Source organism: Nomascus leucogenys, chromosome 13 (assembly GCF_006542625.1).
Source record: "Nomascus leucogenys isolate Asia chromosome 13, Asia_NLE_v1, whole genome shotgun sequence".
Classification (NCBI taxonomy): domain Eukaryota; kingdom Metazoa; phylum Chordata; class Mammalia; order Primates; family Hylobatidae; genus Nomascus; species Nomascus leucogenys.
The window spans coordinates 16816073-16836144 of NC_044393.1; the positions used below are offsets into that span (position 1 = coordinate 16816073).

Sequence of the window (20072 nt, forward strand, 5' to 3'; positions counted from 1 at the left end):
ACCATCCTGGCTAACACAGTGAAACCCTGCCTCTACTGAGAATACCAAAAGTTAGCTGGGCGTGGTGGCGGGCGCCTGCAGTCCCAGCTACTCGGGAGGCTGAGGCAGGAGAATGGTGTGAACCTGGGAGGCAGAGCTTGCAGTGAGCCGAGATCGTGCCACTGCACTCCAGCCTGGGCGACAGAGTGAGACTCTGTCTCAAAAAAAAAAAAAAAAAAAGGCAGACATAATCCTTATTTAAAGGAGTTTGATGTCAGGAGCACAGTCCAAGATTGGGGTGCTGGCTTGTACCTGGGTGTGGTGTGTGTTCCCCAGATATCCTCTCTGGGGCACAGGCTCATCTAACCGAGGGCTGAGGCCTGTGCATCCATAACTGAGCCACCTTTACAAATGAGCACCCGTGTGGTCATCGCCTCTACCTGCTGCTCCGTGCTTCTGGCTCTAACCTGCCTTCCAGCCCCTCCTCCCTGCCTGCCCTCACTTACCCAAATGCTCTCTATTCCTAGACATATCTTGGCTGATGCTGTTCCCTCCAGATTCTCACTTTCCGCCTGTTGAAATCCTACCCTTTATTCCCCACCAGCCCAGCTCCTCCAAGATGACATACTCCATATGGCAGTGTTTTTCAAACTTGAATCATTCACATTCATTGTCTTTCCCGTTCTCAAGTCCTGCTTGTATAATTTTTGACTTAATATTTTTATTTAAAGAATTTTTTTTTTTTAAGACGGAGTCTCGCCCTGTCACCCAGGCTGGAGTGCAGTGGGGCGATTTTGGCTCACTGCAACCTCTGCCTCATGGGTTCAAGCGATTCTCCTGCCTCAGCCTCCCAAGTAGCTGGGATTATAGGCACACACCACCACACCCGGCTAATTTTTTGTATCTTTAGTAGGGATGGGGTTTCACCATGTTGGCCAGGCTGGTTTCGAACTCCTGACCTCGTGATCCGCCCGCCTCAGCCTCCCAAAGTGCTGGGATTACAGGCGTGAGCCACTGCACCCAGCCAAGAATCTCATTCTTTAGAAATATATTTAAGCCATTTAAAGTGGGACACGGTAGCACGTCCCATATAGTCCCAGCTACTCGGGAGGCTGAAGTGGCTCGCTTGAGGCCAGCCGGGGTGATATAGCAAAACTCTATCTCTTTAAAAAATAAAATAAAATGGGCCGGGCACGGTGGCTCACGCCTGCAATTCCAGCACTTTAGGAGGCCGAGGTGGATGGATCATGAGGTCAGGAGTTCAAGACCAGCCTGGGCAAGATGGCAAAACCCCGTCTCTACTAAAAAGAAAAAAAATTAGCTGGGTGCGGTGGCAGGCACCTGTAATCCCAGGTAGTCGGGAGGCTGAGGCAGGAGAATTGCTTGAACTCAGAGGGTGGAGGTTGCAGTGAGCCAAGTTGGCGCCCCTGCACTCCAGCCTGGGTGACAGAGTGAGACTCCATCTCAATAAATAAATAAATAAAATAAACTCATTTTATTTACTTCTCATTTTTTATTATTATCATTTTGAGACAGAGTCTCACCCTGTCACCCAGGCTGGAGTGCAATGGCATGGTCTCGGCTCCCTGCAACGTCCGTGTCCCAGGTTCAAGCGATTTTTCTGCCTCAGCCTCCCGAGTAGCTGGGACTACAGGCGCGTGCCACCACGCCCGGCTATTTTTGTATTTTCAGTAGAGACGGGGTTTCACTATGTTGGCCAGGCTGGTCTTGAACTCCTGACCACAAGTGACCTGCCCACCTCAGCCTTCTAAAGTGTTGGGATTACAGGTGTGAGCCACTGCGCCCGGCCTATTAGTAATATTTTTTGAGACGGAGTCTCACTCACTCTTTCTCACAGGCTGGAGTTTAGTGGCGCGATCTCGGCTCACTGCAACTTCCGCCTCCTGGGTTCAAGCAGTTCTCCTGCCTCAGTTTCCCACCACGTCCGGCTAATTTTTTTGTATTTTTAGTAGAGACGGGGTTTCCCCATGTTGGTCAGGCTGGTCTCAAAATCCTGACCTCAAGTGATCCGCCTGCCTCAGCCTCCCGAAGCGCTGGGATTACAGGCGTGAGCCACCGTGCTTGGCCTCATTTTTGTATTAAAAAAAATTTCCCCTGAAAAAACCATCTGCAAGTATAAACTCATTTTAGACTTGAACACCACCCAGTAAGAACAGTAGCGCACAGTATACATAAAAGCTGGTGATAGGAATAAATCCAATCAAAACCAAAGCAATGCTACTCATTCCTAGATCAGTACCATTGCGTTGGGGGAAGTTTCTGGCCTTGGGGCAGAATTTGTTTTCCTGGTATTGTCATGGCTATCAGTACCGCCTTCAAACTTTGTCCTGGAGGGAATCAGAAGAGATGAAAAGAATTCTTTTCTTTCTGGGTGATTTAGTGTTACTGCTTTGGCCATTGGGAGGCCATCTGGTTCTTTGGAGGTATTGCTTTCTACGTTCCCTAGCCAAAGAGTTGCTCTTTGTCTCTGGATTGACTTCCGCTGGGCCTTTCTCAAGGAGCGGACTAGATTTTAACTTTGCGAAAAGGGCGTGAACATTGCATCTGTTCGCCCACCGCATTGTCCACTAGGGGTAGGGGAGCTTGAGCGCAGGAGCTGGGTCTTGTTTGCCTCATTCTCCTCCAGAGGTCTTGACTTGTATCTCAGATGTGGGCCGGCGCTCAGTAAAGGAGGCCGCTGCTCGCGGAGATGGAAGACGCAGCAGAAGTGGCCTCAGCGTTAGGTGAGAATGTATTCCTCCACCGCGGTGTGCTTGGCACGTCGAACTGGTTCGGCATTCCTGGCTTTCGTAGGTTTTACCCAGAGCTTGCTGGCGTCAAGACCCTGCAGGCGAACCTGAGTGAAATCCGGTTTTTGTTTGTTTTTTCTTCATGCATTGGCTAGTTGTAGGTAAAACTCCACCATCCACGACGGCGGGCAGCCATTCTCCCCCGGAAACGCCGGTGCTCACCCGCTCTTCCGCCCAAACTTCCGCGGCTGGCGCCACAGCCACCACCAGCACGTCCTCCACCGTCACCGTCACGGCGCCGGCCCCGGCCGCCACAGGAAGCCCGGTGAAAAAGCAGAGGCCGCTTTTACCGAAGGAGACTGCCCCGGCCGTGCAGCGGGTCGTGTGGAACTCATCAAGTAAGTTTCAAACGTCCTCCCAAAAGTGGCACATGCAGAAGATGCAGCGTCAGCAGCAGCAGCAGCAGCAGCAACAAAACCAGCAGCAGCAGCCTCAGTCTTCCCAGGGGACGAGATATCAGACCAGACAGGCTGTGAAAGGTACCGAGCCTCCCCTTCTGTTCTCCGTGGCGCCCGCTCCCATTTTGCCACATCGACAGGAGAAAGTCATTGCTCTTTTATTTTTTTTTAGTTCTCGTTTGTTTCCTGGCCATTGTATTATCTTGAAGGCCTTGCACATTCCGTTTGGCATTATTTTTAAAAATTGTTTTGCTACTTGCTTTTTTACTTTCAAAAAGTTTTTTTTTTGTTCATTTTATAAATGATACATGCATATATTCTCCTTAAAAAGGGGGCAGAAAGTTTTACATAAAAGTCTGTTATCCCGTTTACCTTCCATTTCATTCTCTTCCCTTCCACAGTGGCCAGTATCAACCGTTGTAAAAGCTTTTCTATGCATGTATGCATGTATATGTATATATACATATCTATGTATATATGTGCGCGTCATGTATATGATGCCATAAAATTAGTCCTTTTTTTCCCCTTTTTTCTTTTTTAAAACATAAAAATGGTACCATACTTGCTTTTTTTTTTTTTTACCCATCAGCATGTTTTGAAGGTCCATCCATATCAGCACATAACAGCCAGCCCTGCCTTGTTCTTTTGGACTGCTGCATAGTATTCCATAGCTAATGGGCATTTAGGTTGCTTTGTTTTTTTTCTACTGTGAGCAGTGCTGCAATGAATATCTTTGTATAAATTTCCTTGTGCACATGAGGGAATCTCTTGGAATTATTTTGGAAAAAGTACAGTGCGAGAAGTTGATAGCGAAGGTTACCTTAATAACTAGAGATTCGTCACACACAAAAGATGAGCCAGCCTCAAGAACCACTTGCTGAAGTTGCAGAATCAGAATTCCCACCAGTCCTGCAGGAGGCTCCATCTGGAGCTGAAATTAGGCCAAACACAGTGCTGATCTGACTGGTTGGTACCAGTTTGCCTGGCTTTTGTGAGCATTGATGTAGATCTCTTTCTACCAGGAAACCTGCATCTAGATCCTCAAAGGCTGGGTTCTTCAACTGAAACTCATAGTGAGTGCGCCCCTGTGAGTGGGGCTCGTGAGCAGCAGGATGTGAGGTTGAAAGGTGGCCAGGTCTTGAATTGGCCCCCAGTGAAACCCTTCAAAGATGGCAAGGGGAGTGGGGTCCTGAAAAACTGGCCAGGCACAATTGAGAGTACAGTTGGATTAATCTTGCTGTTTAAAAAGTTGGTGGGGCAAAGCCGAGTCTAGGATATTTGAGATTGGGATTGCAGCTTCCTGTCTTCTGTCTTCATATCTCGTAAGCAGGAGGCTTCCCCAGGGGAGTTTAATTGCTACCAGGAAGAGGGTCGGGCACGGTGGCTCACGCCTCTGATCCCAGCACTTTGGGAGGCCAAGGCAAGCAGATCACTTGAGGCCAGGAGTTCAAGACTGGCCCAGCCAACGTGGTGAAACCCCATCTCTACTAAAATGGAAAAAAAAAAAAAAAAAAAAAAAAAGCAAAAAACTAGCCGGGCATGATGGCACATGCCTGTAACCCTGGCTACTCAGGAGGCTGAGGCATGAGAATCCCTTGAACCTCGGAGGTAGAGGTTGCAGTGAGCTAAGATTGCGCCTTTGCACTCCAGCCTGGACGACAGAGTGAGACTGTGTCGGGAAAAAAAAAAAAAAAAGTGCTGCCAAAAAGTGGCTCATTGCTTCAGATTGTCTTACACCAAAGTGGAGCCTAGTTAAAGGGGTAAAGACAGATTTAAATCGGTAATATGCTACTGTAATAGGGGCAAGAGTCTAGCATAAACTGAAATTAACTTTGATTTGTACAGGGGTGACTGGACATTTTAAAGGGAGAATGAGGGAGTAGGGATGGGGGCAAGTTGGGCCTCAGTAGAGTCAGGGAAGTTAAACATCTTGATTTGCTAATGGGCACTTCATGAAGTCGGGCCCCTACTCTCCCATAGAGACTGGGATGCTGAGGTCCTGTCTTCAGGTGTTGGCTGGAACAAAACTGTCAGTTATTTTGCCATCATTGAGTTTTCCCAGGCAGGTGCTTTAAGAGGGGGTTGGGGTCATCCTAGCATGCACTCTTGAGCTTTTAGAAACTGTCAATGTTTGCTCAAGTCTTTCTAGGCCATGTTAGGGCCTAGTTGAGAAACCTGGATAGAGTTTGGTCAAGGGGAGCATCTTTGTCATTTAAAAGTAGAAAAGCTCTCAGGACGTCTGTTAGGGGCTTTGCTTCTACACCACAGCTTTGAGCTGGGACGGGTCCTTCCCACTTGGGGTAATCAGGATGCTTTGCCTTCCTAGCTGTCCAGCAGAAGGAGATCACACAGAGCCCATCCACGTCCACCATCACCCTGGTGACCAGCACACAGTCATCGCCCCTGGTCACCAGCTCGGGGTCCATGAGCACCCTTGTGTCCTCAGTCAACGCTGACCTGCCCATCGCCACTGCCTCAGCTGATGTCGCCGCTGATATTGCCAAGTACACTAGCAAAGTGAGTGGATGGGAGAGCTACTGCGGAGACGGCAGACACCTGGCAGGATGCCAGAACCTTGGTCTCCCGAGGGGAAGCGTGAGCATATTAACCTTGCAGGCTTTAGGGAGTGGTTAGGAGGGAAGACCCTTTTTTCTTAAAACAGAATCTCCAAGACCACATTGTTTAATTTGGGTCTAACAGAGAGACGTAGAATGGACTGAATCTTACTCCAAGTGGGCTTAGATTCTAAAGTCAGTTCATAAAGTGCAAATGACGTATAATCAGAATTACCTTCGAGAATTCAAATCACTCATTAAGGCAGCGGAACACATGACTGATCCTTCAGTGAACAGCCGACCAGGGGTTTGGTTTGCATTTAGAGCTTTGCATGTGGAGCAGAAGTGACAGAGACTTAAACATGAGACTGGCAGGGTGAGATGCCCACACTTTGATTTTTCCAGGAATCAATATGGATGGGGAGGGGGACCAAGGGGACTCCCTCTCCCCCGTCTCCTGCCCTCTGGGGCACAGTCCCCATTAAGTGGCATGGTGGGCAGGATTGCCTGTTGTGGGTGAACTCATGGGCACTGTCTCAGCACAGGCCCTTTCTTTTTTTCTCTTAATTTGCCAAGTGCTTTTTTTTTTTTTTTTGAGATGGAGTCTCACTCTGTCCCTCGGGCTGGAGTGCAGTGACACAATCTCGTCTTGCTGCAACCTCCGCCTCCTGGGTTCAAGCGATTCTTCTGCCTCAGCCTCCCAAGTAGCTGGGACTACAGGCATGCGCCGCCATGCCTGGCTAATCTTTGTATTTTTTTTAGTAGAGATGGGGTTTCGCCATGTTGACCAGGCTGGTCTCAAACTCCTGACCTTGGGTGATCCACCCACCTCTTCCTCTCAAAGTGCTGGGATTACAGGTGTGAGCCACCATGCCTGGCCTGCCAAGTGCTTTTATGGTCATTGTTGAATTCAGGTAGATACCATCTACAGTTCTCAGCGTCATGTGAGAGTGCGCTGGACAGATGTGCTGTGTATCTTGTCATTAGACCACGGTAGTAATAATCACCACCAGAATGTCAGCTCCACAAAGGCAGGGATTTTTGTCTGTTTTGCTCACTGCCAAGGCCTAGAACAATGCCTGGCATGCAGTGAGTGCTTGACCCATAGTTGGGCTTTCTTTTTATTGGCTTCAATTATTATCAATAACTTAATAATAGCTATTGATTTATAATCTACTGAGATTATTTAGTAAATTAGCAAGTAGGTAATAATTTATTCTTTACTGATGAGTAGATTACTAATACTGATGAGTAAACAGTTCTAGTTTTTAGAATAGATGAAAATAATTGAGGATGGTTGTTTCTATTATTCTTTCTTTTTAAAAAACAGAAACAGGTCTCATTTTGTTGCCCAGGCTGGTCTCAAACTCCTGGCCTCAAGTGATCTTCCTGCCTAGTTCTCCCAAAGTGTTGGGATTACAGGTGTGAGCCACCACACCCAGCCTGTTTCTAAAATTCTTACAGTCTTAATGATAAAGAATTAGCTTTATTATGTTGAGTTAAGGGAAGAAGAATCTTTTAAAATTCTGAATGGTGACAGAAATACATATGAATCTTTTTTTACACAAATGAGTTTTCATTGGTCATGTTTCTTTTTATTTCTTCTATGTAGTTGTAATTGTTATCTATTGCTGCAGAACAAATTACCACAAAACTTAGTAGCTTTAAACAGCACACACCTTTATTATCCTACAGTGTTTGTGGGTCAGGAATCTGGGCACGGCTCCACGGGGCTCTCTGCTTCAGGATCTCTTGCAGTTGCAGTCATGGTATCTGCAGGGTTTGGGACTTACACAAAGGCTCAACTGGGAAAGGATCCACTCTCAAGGTCATTTAGGTGGTGGCGGGCAAGATTCACTTCTTGAGGGCCGGTGGCCTGGTCCACCGTCAGTTCCCTGCCATGTGGGCCTCCCCAGCATGGCAGCTTGCTTCATCAAAACCAGCAATGGGGGCTGGGCATGGTGGCTCACACCTGTAATCCCAGCACTTTGGGAGGCTGAGGTGGATGGATTGCATGAGCTCAGGAGTTCAGGACCAGCCTGGGCAACATCGTAAAACCCCGTCTCTACTAAAATACAAAAAATCAGCCTGGCATGATGGCGTGCACCTGTAGTCCCAGCTACTCAGGAGGCTGGTACACAAGACTTGCTTGAACCTGGGAGGTGGAGGTTGCAGTGAGCCAAGATCTTGCCACTGCACTCTAGCCTGTGCGACAAAGCGAAACTGTCTCAAAAGCCAGCAATGGAGAGAGCCTGCTGGCAAGACGGAAGTCACAGGCTTACTTAGGCCAATCACAGAAGTGACACCCCATTACCTTTGCTGTATTCCATTGGGTAGAAGCAAGTTGCTAGGTCAGAGGGAGGGGATTACAGATGGGCACAAAATATTAGTAGGTTGGGATCATCGGGAGCCCACTTAGAGTTTGCCTTCCCACCACATAAGGTAGCAGTATGTCTGCATAGCATTTACTCTAGGCTAAATGCTGTCCTAAGCACTTTTTGTATGTTACTTACTCAGTCTTCTTGACAAATTGATGAAGTGTAGGTACTGTTATCACCCTAATTTTATAGATGAGAAAACTGAAGCCCAGTGAGGTTACACGGTGTGTTTAGGGTCACAAGCTAGTGAACGGCAAAGCTGGACTTTGAATGATAGCAGCCAGGCCCTAGAGAGTGTGCACTTAACCTGGCTTTGAGCTGCTTTGTGCATTTCAGACAAGCCTGCTGACCACAAATGTTCATGGTCCACAAAGTGTTGCCACACGACTTTTATAAGCAACTCCTCTTAGGATTCAGTGTGGCTGTTTGAGCCAATGGCTGTAACTGCAGCACTTTGGGAGGCTTAAGTGGGAGGATCACTTGAGGCCAGGAGTTTTAAGACCAGCCTGAGCAACACACTGAGATCTTCTCTTTACATATAAAAAAAAATTAGCCGGGCCTGGTGGCACATGCCGGTAGTCTCAGCTATTCGGGAGGCTGAGATGGGAGGATTACTTGAGCCCAGAAGTTTGAAGCTGCATTGAGCTGTGATTGCACCATTGCACTCCAGCCTGGGTGGACAGAGTGGGACCCTGTCTCAAAAAAAAAAAAAAGAAGCCTGCTGCAGTGGCTCATACCTGGAATCCTAGCACTTAGGGAGGCCCAGGCAGGTGGATCACCTGAGGTCGGGAGTTCGAGACCAGCCTGGCCAGCATGGCGAAACCCTGTCTCTACTAAAAATACAAAAATTGGCCTGGCGTGGTAGCAGGCACCTATAATCCCAGCTACTCAGGAGGCTGAAGCAGGAGAATTGCTTGCACCCAGGGGATGGAGGTTGCAGTGAGCTGAGATTGCACCACTTCACTCCAGCCTGGGGGACAGAGCGAAATTCCTGTCTCAAAAAACAAAACAAAACAAAACAAAACAAAACATGGGGGAGGTTGTCATGAAAGTATTAAAGGCATAACAGCACCCAACTGAGACTTCTTGCTGAAGCAATCTGTAGGATTATTAGAGAATTGAAAGCGGGTAATTTTTTTTGTTAGCGATTTAAGTAGGTGTCTGGTTTTGCCTGAATGATCTCTTGTTCTACCTTCGGTTGTCCTTACATCACCTTCCCTTGATTTGGTCCCAGCTGTTTGCTTATGAATGGGAAAGCTGAGACTTGCTGAGTGAATCTGATTAGTGGTTCACAGGAAGGCTGTTTTCTCAGCTCCTGCAGCAAGTTTAATTCTGTTACCTTCTGCATCCCCTTTGTTCTTTAAAAAATTACTAAAAGAAAATTTTTTTTTTTAGAGGTAGGGTCTAACCCAGGTGCCCAGGCTGGCCACTCCTGGGTTCAGGCGACCCTCCCACCTTGGCTTCCCCAGGTAGCTGGGACTTCAGGCATGCAGCACAGCCCCCAGCTCCCCTTGACACTTCCAGCAAAACTTTATTTATTTATTTATTTATTTTGAGACAAGGTCTCACTCTTAGCTGGAATGCACCGGTGTGATCTCAGCTCACTGCAAACTCTGCCTCCCAGGTTCAAGCGATTCTCTCGCCTCAGCTTCCCAAGTAGCTGGGATTACAGGTGCCCACCACCACACCTGACTAATTTTTGTATTTTTAGTAGAGACAGGGTTTCACCATATTGGCCAAGCTGGTCTCGAACTCCTGACCTCAGGTGATTCGCCTGCCTCGGCCTCCCAAAAGTGCTGGGATTATAGGCGTGAGCCACTGTGCCTATCTGGGGATGACTTTTTTGATAGGTGTTTTCTTTGAAGTTAAAAAAAAAATGAACACAGTGACATTTTTTGGGAGCTGATGAACTTTTCCTGTCTCTGAGTTGACCTGGAATGGAAGACGCAGTTCTGTGTGTTTTGGCAAAGTGATGTTCTTTACCGATGTTGAAGTCTTTGCTGTATTTGGAAGTTAAGAGTAAAAGGCAGTCCACGAATGCATGATATCTTTGAAATGGAATGTGACCATTACATTAGCAATGTATTGAATTTCACCCACTTTTTAAAGTTTTCTTGTAAAGCCATTTAGTTGTAATTTTTCAAATGGACACGGTGGGTGCAACAGAGCAAGGAGGCAAGCGCAGGAGGGCTGCAAAGCCGTGGAAAGCGCAGAGTGTTTTTGCTGGCAACGGCCTGGTGTGGGCTCTGCAGCAAGCCGGGAGCGGAAATCTCAACAGAGATTTTATTCATTTTACTCCATTTTGGGGCGAATTTGGGCCTACTATTTTGGAGGTTGTCAGCAATTAACGCAATTGCATACTTACATGAATTTCTTTTTCTTTAAAAACAAGATGAATGGGTATTTCTTTATGAACACTTACTCTGTGGCAGGTAGTGAGCCACAGTCTTTGCGTGGTTTTTTTCATTTAATCCTCGTGCACACCCTGCCAGGGGGGCATGCAGTTCTTGTTTTTTTGTGGGGAAACCGAGGCTTAGAGGCAATGGATAGTGAGGCATCAGATACGAGGCTGCTCTTTGTCTCCCCTTCTCCCCGAATTGGGGCATCTAGAAAGCACTGGAGAGACCCAGCACCAGTCAAGCTAGGCCTGAGACAGAGCCTGATCTCTTGTCCCCTCCTCTTTCTGCTGTGATGGGGGAAGCGTCAGCTGGCATGTAGGAGGTAGAAGAGAAATTCCTCCTACGAACATATTCAGTCAGCAAAAATCCCTGGGTGCCTGCTGCGGGGACCTTAGCTGATGTCACCAACTGGCTGATGCCTTCAGGGGTCAGATAGTTAAAGAAAAAGAAGATGGGAAATGAGCCGCAAAGACCGTGTCCTGACTGAAGGCATTAAAATGACAAACCAGCCATATCTATAAAATGGACTATAAAAAGGAATGAAGTTCCGCTGCCTGCTGCAGCACGGATGTGCAAGTCACAGAGGACCTTGAGTTGTGTGATTCCATTTATATGACATGTCCAGACTGGACAAATGTGGAGAGACAGAAGGCAGATCAGTAGTTGTTGGGCTGGGGGAAGGGGGGATGGGATACCGGGAGGTGAAGACTTGAGGCCGGGGGGGGGATTTTGTTTTCGGGTTAATGAAATGATTGTGGTGATAGATACACAACTCTGAGGTACTAAAAGCCATTGAATTGTATACTTTAAATGAATGAACGGTATAGTATATGCATATACCTCAATAAAGCAGTGCTGGTTTTTTGAGGGGAAATAATGAAAACCAAAACGAAGTAATCCCTCTCTCGAACCTACTGTGCTGGCCAAATAAAAGACATCTGAGGGTCGGGCACGGTGGCTTCAGCACTTTGGGAGGCCGAGGTGGGTGGATTACTTGAGGTCAAGGAGTTCAAGACCAGCCTGACCAACATGGTGAAACCCCGTCTTTGCCAAAAATAGAAAAAAAATTACCTGGGTGTGGTAGTGTGCGCTTGTAATCCCAACTACTTGGGAGGCTGAGGCAGGAGAATCGCTTGAACCTGGAGGCGGAGGTAGCAGTGAGCCAAGATCACGCCACTGCACTCCAGCCTGGGCAACAGAGCGAGGCTCCATCTTAAAAAAAAAACAAAAAACAAAAACACCACATATCTGGGGGCCAAATTTGGCCTCTCCAGTTTCAGCCAAACTGTGGTATGGAAACTAGCCTTATGTGGGTATGGAAACTAGCTTTATGGTTATGAAGTGGCACCACAATACGATACATGAAATTTGTTGGAAATTTTTACCCCGTTAATGCTGGGGTTTCTTAACCTCAGTGCTAGTGACATTTTGGGCTCATAGGTCATTTTTATTTTTTATTTATTTATTTTTTTTGGAGATGGAGTCTTGCTCTGTCACCCAGGCTGGAGTGCAGTGAAGTGATCTCGGCTCACTGCAAGCTCTGCCTCCCGCGTTCACGCCATTCTCCTGCCTCAGCCTCCTGAGTAGCTGGGACTACAGGCGCCCGCCACCACGCCCGGCTAATTTTTGTATTTTTAGTAGAGACGGGGTTTCACTGTGTTAGCCAGGATGGTCTCGATCTCCTGACCCTGTGATCCACCCGCCTCGGCCTCCCAAAGTGCTGGGATTACAGGCGTGAGCCACTGCGCCTGGCCTAGGTCATTGTTTTTGTGTGTGGGTCCTTCTGTGAATTTAGCATGGTTTAGGTAGGAAGTATAGCAGCGTCTCTGCCTCCACCCTCTAGATGCCAGTAGCAACTCCTTCTCCTCGCTCCTGCACCTGTCATGGCAACCAGAAATGCCCAGTGTCTCATGCGGGACAAAGTTGCCCTGAGTTGAGAACCTCTGCCTTATACAGATAGATTTTAAGTATTTGTCACCAGGAAAAGCCTCCAAGAAGTGATCAGCTGAATTGTTTCTGTTTTTATCTTTCAGATGATGGACGCAATAAAAGGAACAATGACAGAAATATACAACGATCTTTCTAAAAACACTACTGGAAGCACAATAGCTGAGGTCAGAGATGACACATGAATTTCTTATTTGCTCAGAGTGTTTTATGGGCTGCTTTAAAGGTGGTACCATGAAGAAGCTTCTCTGGAAACCCCTCTTGGGTCCTGGCTTGGTCACTAAGCTGGCTCTACTGATTGTGATTGTTGATGGGGGTATTTTTTCCTTTAGCCAGATGGCTGGGGCTGTGGAGACATGCCCTGCTTTGTGTGATCAATTCATTTCTAATAAAACAGCCAAAATCAGAGCTTCAGTTAATCTACTGGTGAAACTGGACACTGGTTCTTTTTGCTTCGTGTAAAACTGGCTCCTGAATCTTCTCTGTAAGTTTGGACTTTTTAATACAAGTGCTTCCTGTTGTTCAATAATTTGTGTACTGGAGTCTCCGTAATTATGTGATTGTGTAGAGAAGAAAGTGGTTAAGACATTTCACTGGCTGGGCATGGTGGCTGTAATCCCAGCGCTTTGGGAATCCTGAGGATTGCTTGAGGCCAGGAGTCTGAGACCAGCCTGCACAACATAGTGAAACCCCGTTTCTACAAAACTTTTAAAAAAACAAGCAGGAGATGGTGGTGTGTTCCTGTAGGAAGCTGAGGCGGGAGGATTGCCTGAGCCCAGGAGTTTGAGGCTGCAGTAAGTCGTGATTGTGCCACTATACTCTACCGTGGGAGACAGAATGAGACCCTGTCTCTTAAGGAAAAAAAAAAAAATTAAGCTATCCACTTATAAAGCGTCCACTTATAAAAATATACCTCCCTGAACTTCCCTTTTAGGCTAATTCTCTATCAGGGCTTGGAAAGTGGGCCACTTGCCGGCTGTCTGTGGATGGTACAGTGTAGGCCAGATGCAAACGGGTTATCAGGTGAAATGACAAGTGGCAGGACTTACAGAGGTCATTTAAGGTGACGTTGGAGAACTGTGGGAATCCTTTGCAGAGCTATTGACCTTTTAGGACTTGGCAGCATTAGGCTGGTGCTCAGACGAAGAGGAGAAGATCTTCAGGAAGGCAACCTGGTGGTCCCTTCAACAGAAGACAATGTGAATGAATACAAAGATTTAAGAGAGGCCCCAAGAAAAATCAGTGAATCCCCTTGAATAGTTTTGCAAGTATGACCTTTATGATTATGCTTTGGCCATCAAATAAGAAGGGAAAAATAATGCTTTAGAAACAGCTTCATTCTTCTTTGTATATGTTGTAAGAATTGGTGTGTGGTTGAAAATACGGGTTCATAATATCTCACCTGAAACCTGGGGTCCGGATGTATGCCAGAATTTTTTTTGGATTTTAGAGAGGTTATAATATGCAGCCCCCCACAATTAGAGACACCATTTCTGCAATGAAATGTGATTGTTCACACTACGTGAATAAATCAGGTTTTCTCGGCCTTAGCTATACTGACGTTTTCACCAGATAATTTCTGTTGTGGGGCTGCCCTGTGCATTGTAGGATGTTGAGCAGTATCCCTGCCAGCAACATTGCTCAATTGTGACAACCACAAATGACTCCAGACAGTCTCATGACAGGGGAGAGTACTTGAAATTGCCCCAATTAAGAACTACTATGATAATTAAACACTGTTTATTATTATTTTTTAAATTAAATTTTTTTTTTTTTTTGAGAAGAGTCTTGCTCTGTCACCCAGGTTGCAGCACAGTGGCATGATCTTGGCTCACTGCAACCTCTGCCTCCCGGGTTCAAATGATTCTCATGCCTCAGCCTCCCAAGTAGCTGGGATTACAGGCGTGCACCGCCATGCCTGGTTAATTTTTGTATTTTTAGTAGAGATAGGGTTTCTCTCTGTTGGCTAGGCTTGATTAAACTCCTGACCTCAGGTGATCTGCCCACCTTGGCCTCCCAAAGTGCTAGCATTACAGGCCTGAGCCACCGCACCTGGCCAAAACACTGTTTAATTAGTTTCCTATCAGATCAGGTCGAGTTTGTTTGTTTATTTTCCCTTCCAAATGAGTTTGGCTCCAAAGTTACATTTCCCCTGCCCAGAAATACCCTTTGGTTTCCAGAGATGTCAGGCTTTAGAATTTCAGGTGAATAAGTGTGGATCCCACCACCTAAAAGTTGTTATGTAAGAGTGAAAATCCAGCTATCTTTGTATTTGTTTCATATTTATAGACCAAAATCCTAAATAACCCTTAATATATTATTTATATGAAAGTCTGGTCCTTGTCACTTTAAGTGGCTTTCCCTCATGCCAGTATTTCTTGGAATTGATGGCCTGTTTATACTTGGTTTTCTGAACTAGTGTTTCTGGTGAATTTGGGTTCACCCACCGGTGATCACCTCTCTGGACTATAGCTGTGGGAAGGTTAGCATGATTCCCATACCCCTCACAGCCAGCCATGGTTGAGCTTCTGAGCCCTGCTGGTGAACTGCATGAGACAGCTTTTGAAGACGCTCACTCTCCCTCTTCCAGATTCGCAGGCTGAGGATCGAGATAGAGAAGCTCCAGTGGCTGCACCAGCAAGAGCTCTCCGAAATGAAACACAACTTGGGTAAGGCCTGGAACACTGGTCTGGACTGAGGAGGGTTTTGGGTGTGAACTTCTTTGCACCTCTGGAGTCAAGCCGAGATGTGAGTGCAATTAAAACTAGGCTTGAATTGTATGACTTGTAGGGAGACCACAGAATCCTGAGAGTCTGGGCCTGGAGAAACCAGGTGTAAGTGGGTGTTGGTGGGAGCCCCCCTTTCCTCTGTTCAGAACACCAGCCTCAACAATAAAATAATGAGGATTGGTCAGGCACGGCAGCTCACACCTGTAATTCCAGCCCTTTGGGAGGCCCAGATGGGAGGATCACCTGAGCCCAGGAGTTCAAGACCAGCCTGGGTAATCTGGCAAAACCCTATCTCTACACAAAATTTTAAACCATTAGCTGGGCCTGGTGGTGCGCTCCTGTGGTCCCACCTTCTCCGGAGGCTGAGGAAGGAGGATCACCTGAGCCTGAGAAGTTGAGGCTGCAGTGAACTTAACTAATTTCATTACACAAACTGTTGTGATAAAGGGATCTGTTATATCCCTGGTTTTCCTTCTCTTTTTTTCACACTCGCATGCCGTGGACATATCCCCAGTTTTCAAGGGAAGAAACTGAGATGTTGAGGAAGTTACTCAAGTCAACGGCCACAGTTCAAGTCTGGGCACTCTTCACCCTGTTCATCATGGAATGCTGGGCACTTTAACAATATCTGGTTGCTTCCTGTGCACGGCTCAGTGCAGAGAAAGATATTTTATTGGTCCCTGGATTGGATTGACAGATGTTTTGGCCTGTCGTTCTGTAGAGATAAGCTTTTCCCCAAAGGTAGAAGCGATTGCTTCAGCCCCTCATGTAGTATCAGATCAGATAGGCTGCTGGCAGCCAGGAGAACTCTTAGGTTGAGGACCCATGCCCAGGTATGCCTACCTGCTCACTTGTGGTCTGCATCTAAGTCACACCTTGCAGACATGAATCCTTTCAGAGCCCCTGGAGAGGAGCCCTTGGTTCATTCTTTCTGGATGCTGATTTGGGTGTTGTTGCTTCTTCTCGTTTTCCTTTTTTTTTTTTTTTTTAAGACAGAGACTCACTCTTGTTTCCCATGTTTGGAGTACAGTGATGTAATCTCAGCTCACTGCAGCCTCTGCCTCCCAGGTTCAAGTGATTCTCATGCCTCAGCCTCCCGAGTAGCTGGGATTACAGGCGTGCACCACCATGCCTTGCTAAGTTTTGTACTTTTAGTAGAGACGGGGTTTCAGCATGTTGGCCAGGCTAGTCTCAAACTCCTGGCCTCAAGCGATCCACCCACCTCAGCCTCCCAAAGTGCTGGGATTACAGATGTGATCCACTGCCCCTGCCACCACTTCTTGTTTTTCTAATAAAATCAGGGAATCTTACTTTCATAAAATCCTTTTCTTTTTATGTGTTGACTGCACATTTGAAAAAATTACCTGTGGGCTGGCCAAAACTTAGCTATGGTTTGCAGGCCCCTAGTTAAAGGTAGTTAGATTGACTCAAAGGTTCTGTCTGGCCGCAAGTAGTTAACTTCTTTATATGAGGGGTTAATTTTACTTCATAAAGTTCAGGAAGAGTATTTGGAGGAATTGAGGGACCGTTCCCCTCCCATCCCCTCCCCGCCTCCACTCCGCTCCCCCCCCCCCCCCCTCCGCTCCCTCCCCCTCCCCCCTCCTCCCCTCCCCTCCCCTCCTTCCCTCCCTTCCCCTCCCTTGTCAATGGAGTTTCACTCTTGTTGTCCAGGCTGGAGTGCAATGGCATGATCTCGGCTCACTGCAACCTCTGCCTCCTGGGTTCAAGCAATTCTCCTGCCTCGGCTTCCCAAGTAGCTGGGATTACACCATCGCGCCTAGCTAATTTTCGTATTTTTAGCAGAGACGGGGTTTCACCATGTTGGCCAGGCTGGTCTCGAACTCCTGTCCTCAGGTGATCCATCCGCCTCAGCCTCCCAAAGTGCTGGGATTACAGGCATGAGCCATCGCACTCGGCCTGTTTTTCTTTTATTACAGCCTGCAGGTCACTCCTAAATGAATTACCAGTGGACTTAACTGTCTGAAGTAAAATTAGAGAAATCTTGGTAGACTGAGTAGGTTCATAGTTGTCCTGTTAGTATAATCATCAACCACAGTCCCATCTGGATCCAGTGCCACAGGAGATGCCTACAAGAAAGCATGCCTGAGTTCTAGGCCCAGCTAGCTGTTTGCCTCAGTTTCCTCATCTGTGAAAGGGGTAGAATAGTAATACTTACCCCGTAGGATTATTAGGATGAGGGTTATATGAGTTAATATTTACAAAGTTCTTAGAACAGTGCCTTCATGTAGTGGGTGCTGTATAGGTATTTGATTGATAGGGGGGAAAAGGCTTATGTTAATGAATAATAGGATGGAAAGTGAGTTTTGGTGGCCGTTGTTTCAAGGGTTACTTTGAGGAATTCCCAGAATGTAGTCTGGTGTTGAAAATCCTCTGGGGCTGCAGTTATGTCCACGCTGGGCACCTCTTGTCCACTTTCAACAGGCAGCACCATCTGGTCGCTATGATGAATGCCCTATTTACAGATGAAGACTCGGGCTAGGTTATTGCCCACGGGCACACAGCCAGGGCTTCTCCCAGCCAGGTCTTGCATCCACATCTGCCTGAATCTGGGGGCAGGAATAATCCCACACCCCGGGCTGGGGTCAGGTGATGAGCAGTGTTCTTCGCCTCCTCCACCAGAGCTGACCATGGCGGAGATGCGGCAGAGCCTGGAGCAGGAGCGGGACCGGCTCATCGCCGAGGTGAAGAAGCAGCTGGAGCTGGAGAAGCAGCAGGCGGTGGATGAGACCAAGAAGAAGCAGTGGTGTGCCAATTGCAAGAAGGAGGCCATCTTTTACTGCTGTTGGAACACCAGCTACTGTGACTACCCCTGCCAGCAAGCCCACTGGCCTGAGCACATGAAGTCCTGCACCCAGTCAGGTAATGCCCTGTGGGGCTGCCTCCCGTCCTGGGCTGCAGTGGCTTGGCATTGGTCTCCCCTGTGGACCTCAGGGGTCTCAGGGCTAATTGACAAGGGAGCTTGCCTGGCTTCTGGTCACTTTCACTCAAAAACAACTGTGTCTCTTACACACAGGTGAGCAGCGTGCAGGCACGTAGCTAAAACTTGAGCCATGGGCATTTTGAACCTTTGATCTTTGCAGAACCCTTGATCTCTTCTCAGGCCTAAAATGTCAGTAGTACTGAAGTTGAGACACTGTGTTTTTTTTTTTGGCAGTAATGGATTTGTGGCTTTAGATAATATGGATTCCCAATTTCTTTGTTAAGTAAAAAGTGTTGGTTTGGAACTAACCTGTCTTTGACACTGCTGTAATATTTGTAATCACCCTTTCCAACATAGAACAAGCAGTCCCCAGGCCTAGAGCTTCCAGCAGGAAGCACTATCTAGTTAGAATTTATCCTTTTTTTTTTTTTTTTTTGAGACAGAGTTTCGCTCTTGTTGCCCAGGCTGGAGTGCAGTGGCGTGATCTCGGCTCAATGCAACCTCTGCCTCCTGGGTTCAAACGATTCTCCTGCCTCAGCCTCCCGAGTAGCTGGGATTACAGAAATACGCCACCATGCCCGGCTAATGTTTTGTATTTTTAGTAGAAACGGGGTTTTTCCATGTTGGTCAGGCTGGTCTTTTAACTCCTGACCTCAGGTGATCCACCTACCTTGGCCTCCCAAAGTGCTGGGATTACAGGCATGAGCCACTGCGCCTGGCATCAATAATATTTTATAAATTATTATTATTTTGAGACAGAATTTTGCTCTTGTCCCCCAGGCTGGAGTGCAGTGACACGATCTTGGCTCACTGGGTTCACCCACCTCCTGGGTTCCACTGATTCTTCTGCCTCAGCCTCCCAATTGGCTGGTATTACAGGCACACATCACCATGGCCAGCTAATTTTTGTATTATTAGTAGAGACAGGGTTTCACCATGTTGGCCAGGCTGGTCTTGAACTCCTGACCTCAAGTGATCTGCCCTTCTTGGCCTCCCAAAGTACTGGGATTACAGGCGTGAGCCACCACGCCCAGCCTGTAAGTTATTTTTTACCATTAGCTTTTATTTATGGCAAATGATACTAGCTTTGTATGGTTGGAATTAAACACTTCCATTTTAAAGAATTTCAAGTGTCACATAAATAATACAATAAGGTGGCCGGGCGCGGTGGCTCAAGCCTGTAATCCCAGCACTTTGGGAGGCCGAGGCGGGCGGCTCACGAGGTCAGGAGATCGAGACCATCCTGGCTAACACGGTGAAACCCCGTCTCTACTAAAAATACAAAAAAAATTAGCCGGGTGTGTTGGCGGGTGCCTGTAGTCCCAGCTACTCGGGAGGCTGAGGCAGGAGAATGGCATGAACCCGGGAGGCGGAGCTTGCAGTGAGCCGAGATCGCGCCACTGCACTCCAGCCTGGGGGATAGAGAAAGACTCCGTCTCAAAAAAAAAAAAATACAATAAGGTAGTATGTCTGCGGATTGGCAAAATTTGCAAAGGTGGTATGTAAATGACTCAAGTATGAGAAGCTTGACCAGGGGTTGGTAAACTTTTTCTGTGAAGGGCGAGAGTGAATATTTTAGGCTTTGTACGCCATGTGGTTTCTGTTGCTACTACTTAACTCTGCTGTTGCAGTGCAGGAGCAGTCTTAGATGATATGTAAATGGATGGATGTGGCTGTCTGCCAATGAAACAGGCAGCACTAGCTTGCCAGCTCTTGCTCTAGACAAATCTGTTATTTTATTATTTTTTAAAAGGCAAAATTGGAGAATACCTTGCCCTGTTCTTTAGTCCGTAGGGAGATGTCTTCTTTGTAGAGACTTTTGGTCTCTTACTGGAGTAAAGTCTCTTTGTGTTTTCCCTCTGTTCTGGAATGTGTCTGATGAGCCTTTGCTGTTTTGCCAAGATGGCCAAAATGTCCTTCAGCTTTCCTTTTTTTG

The 20072-nt window shown here is 47.2% G+C and overlaps 1 protein-coding gene across 33 annotated transcripts in view; it reads left to right on the top strand.

The window, feature by feature from the left end:
- The window catches only part of ZMYND8 (zinc finger MYND-type containing 8), a 149092-nt gene that overhangs the window by 115815 nt on the left and 13205 nt on the right, over positions 1-20072 (top strand). For 25 of the 33 annotated variants that reach the window (XM_030826663.1, XM_030826669.1, XM_030826683.1 and 22 more), the window contains 5 exons: positions 2885-3268; positions 5514-5704; positions 12553-12633; positions 15057-15135; positions 17836-18075. In XM_030826663.1, the coding sequence (XP_030682523.1) occupies positions 2885-3268; positions 5514-5704; positions 12553-12633; positions 15057-15135; positions 17836-18075 (975 nt within the window). The remainder of the gene's footprint in view (positions 1-2884; positions 3269-5513; positions 5705-12552; positions 12634-15056; positions 15136-17835; positions 18076-20072) is intronic. The other 8 variants (XM_030826684.1, XM_030826686.1, XM_030826690.1 and 5 more) reach the window with 1 other exon arrangement.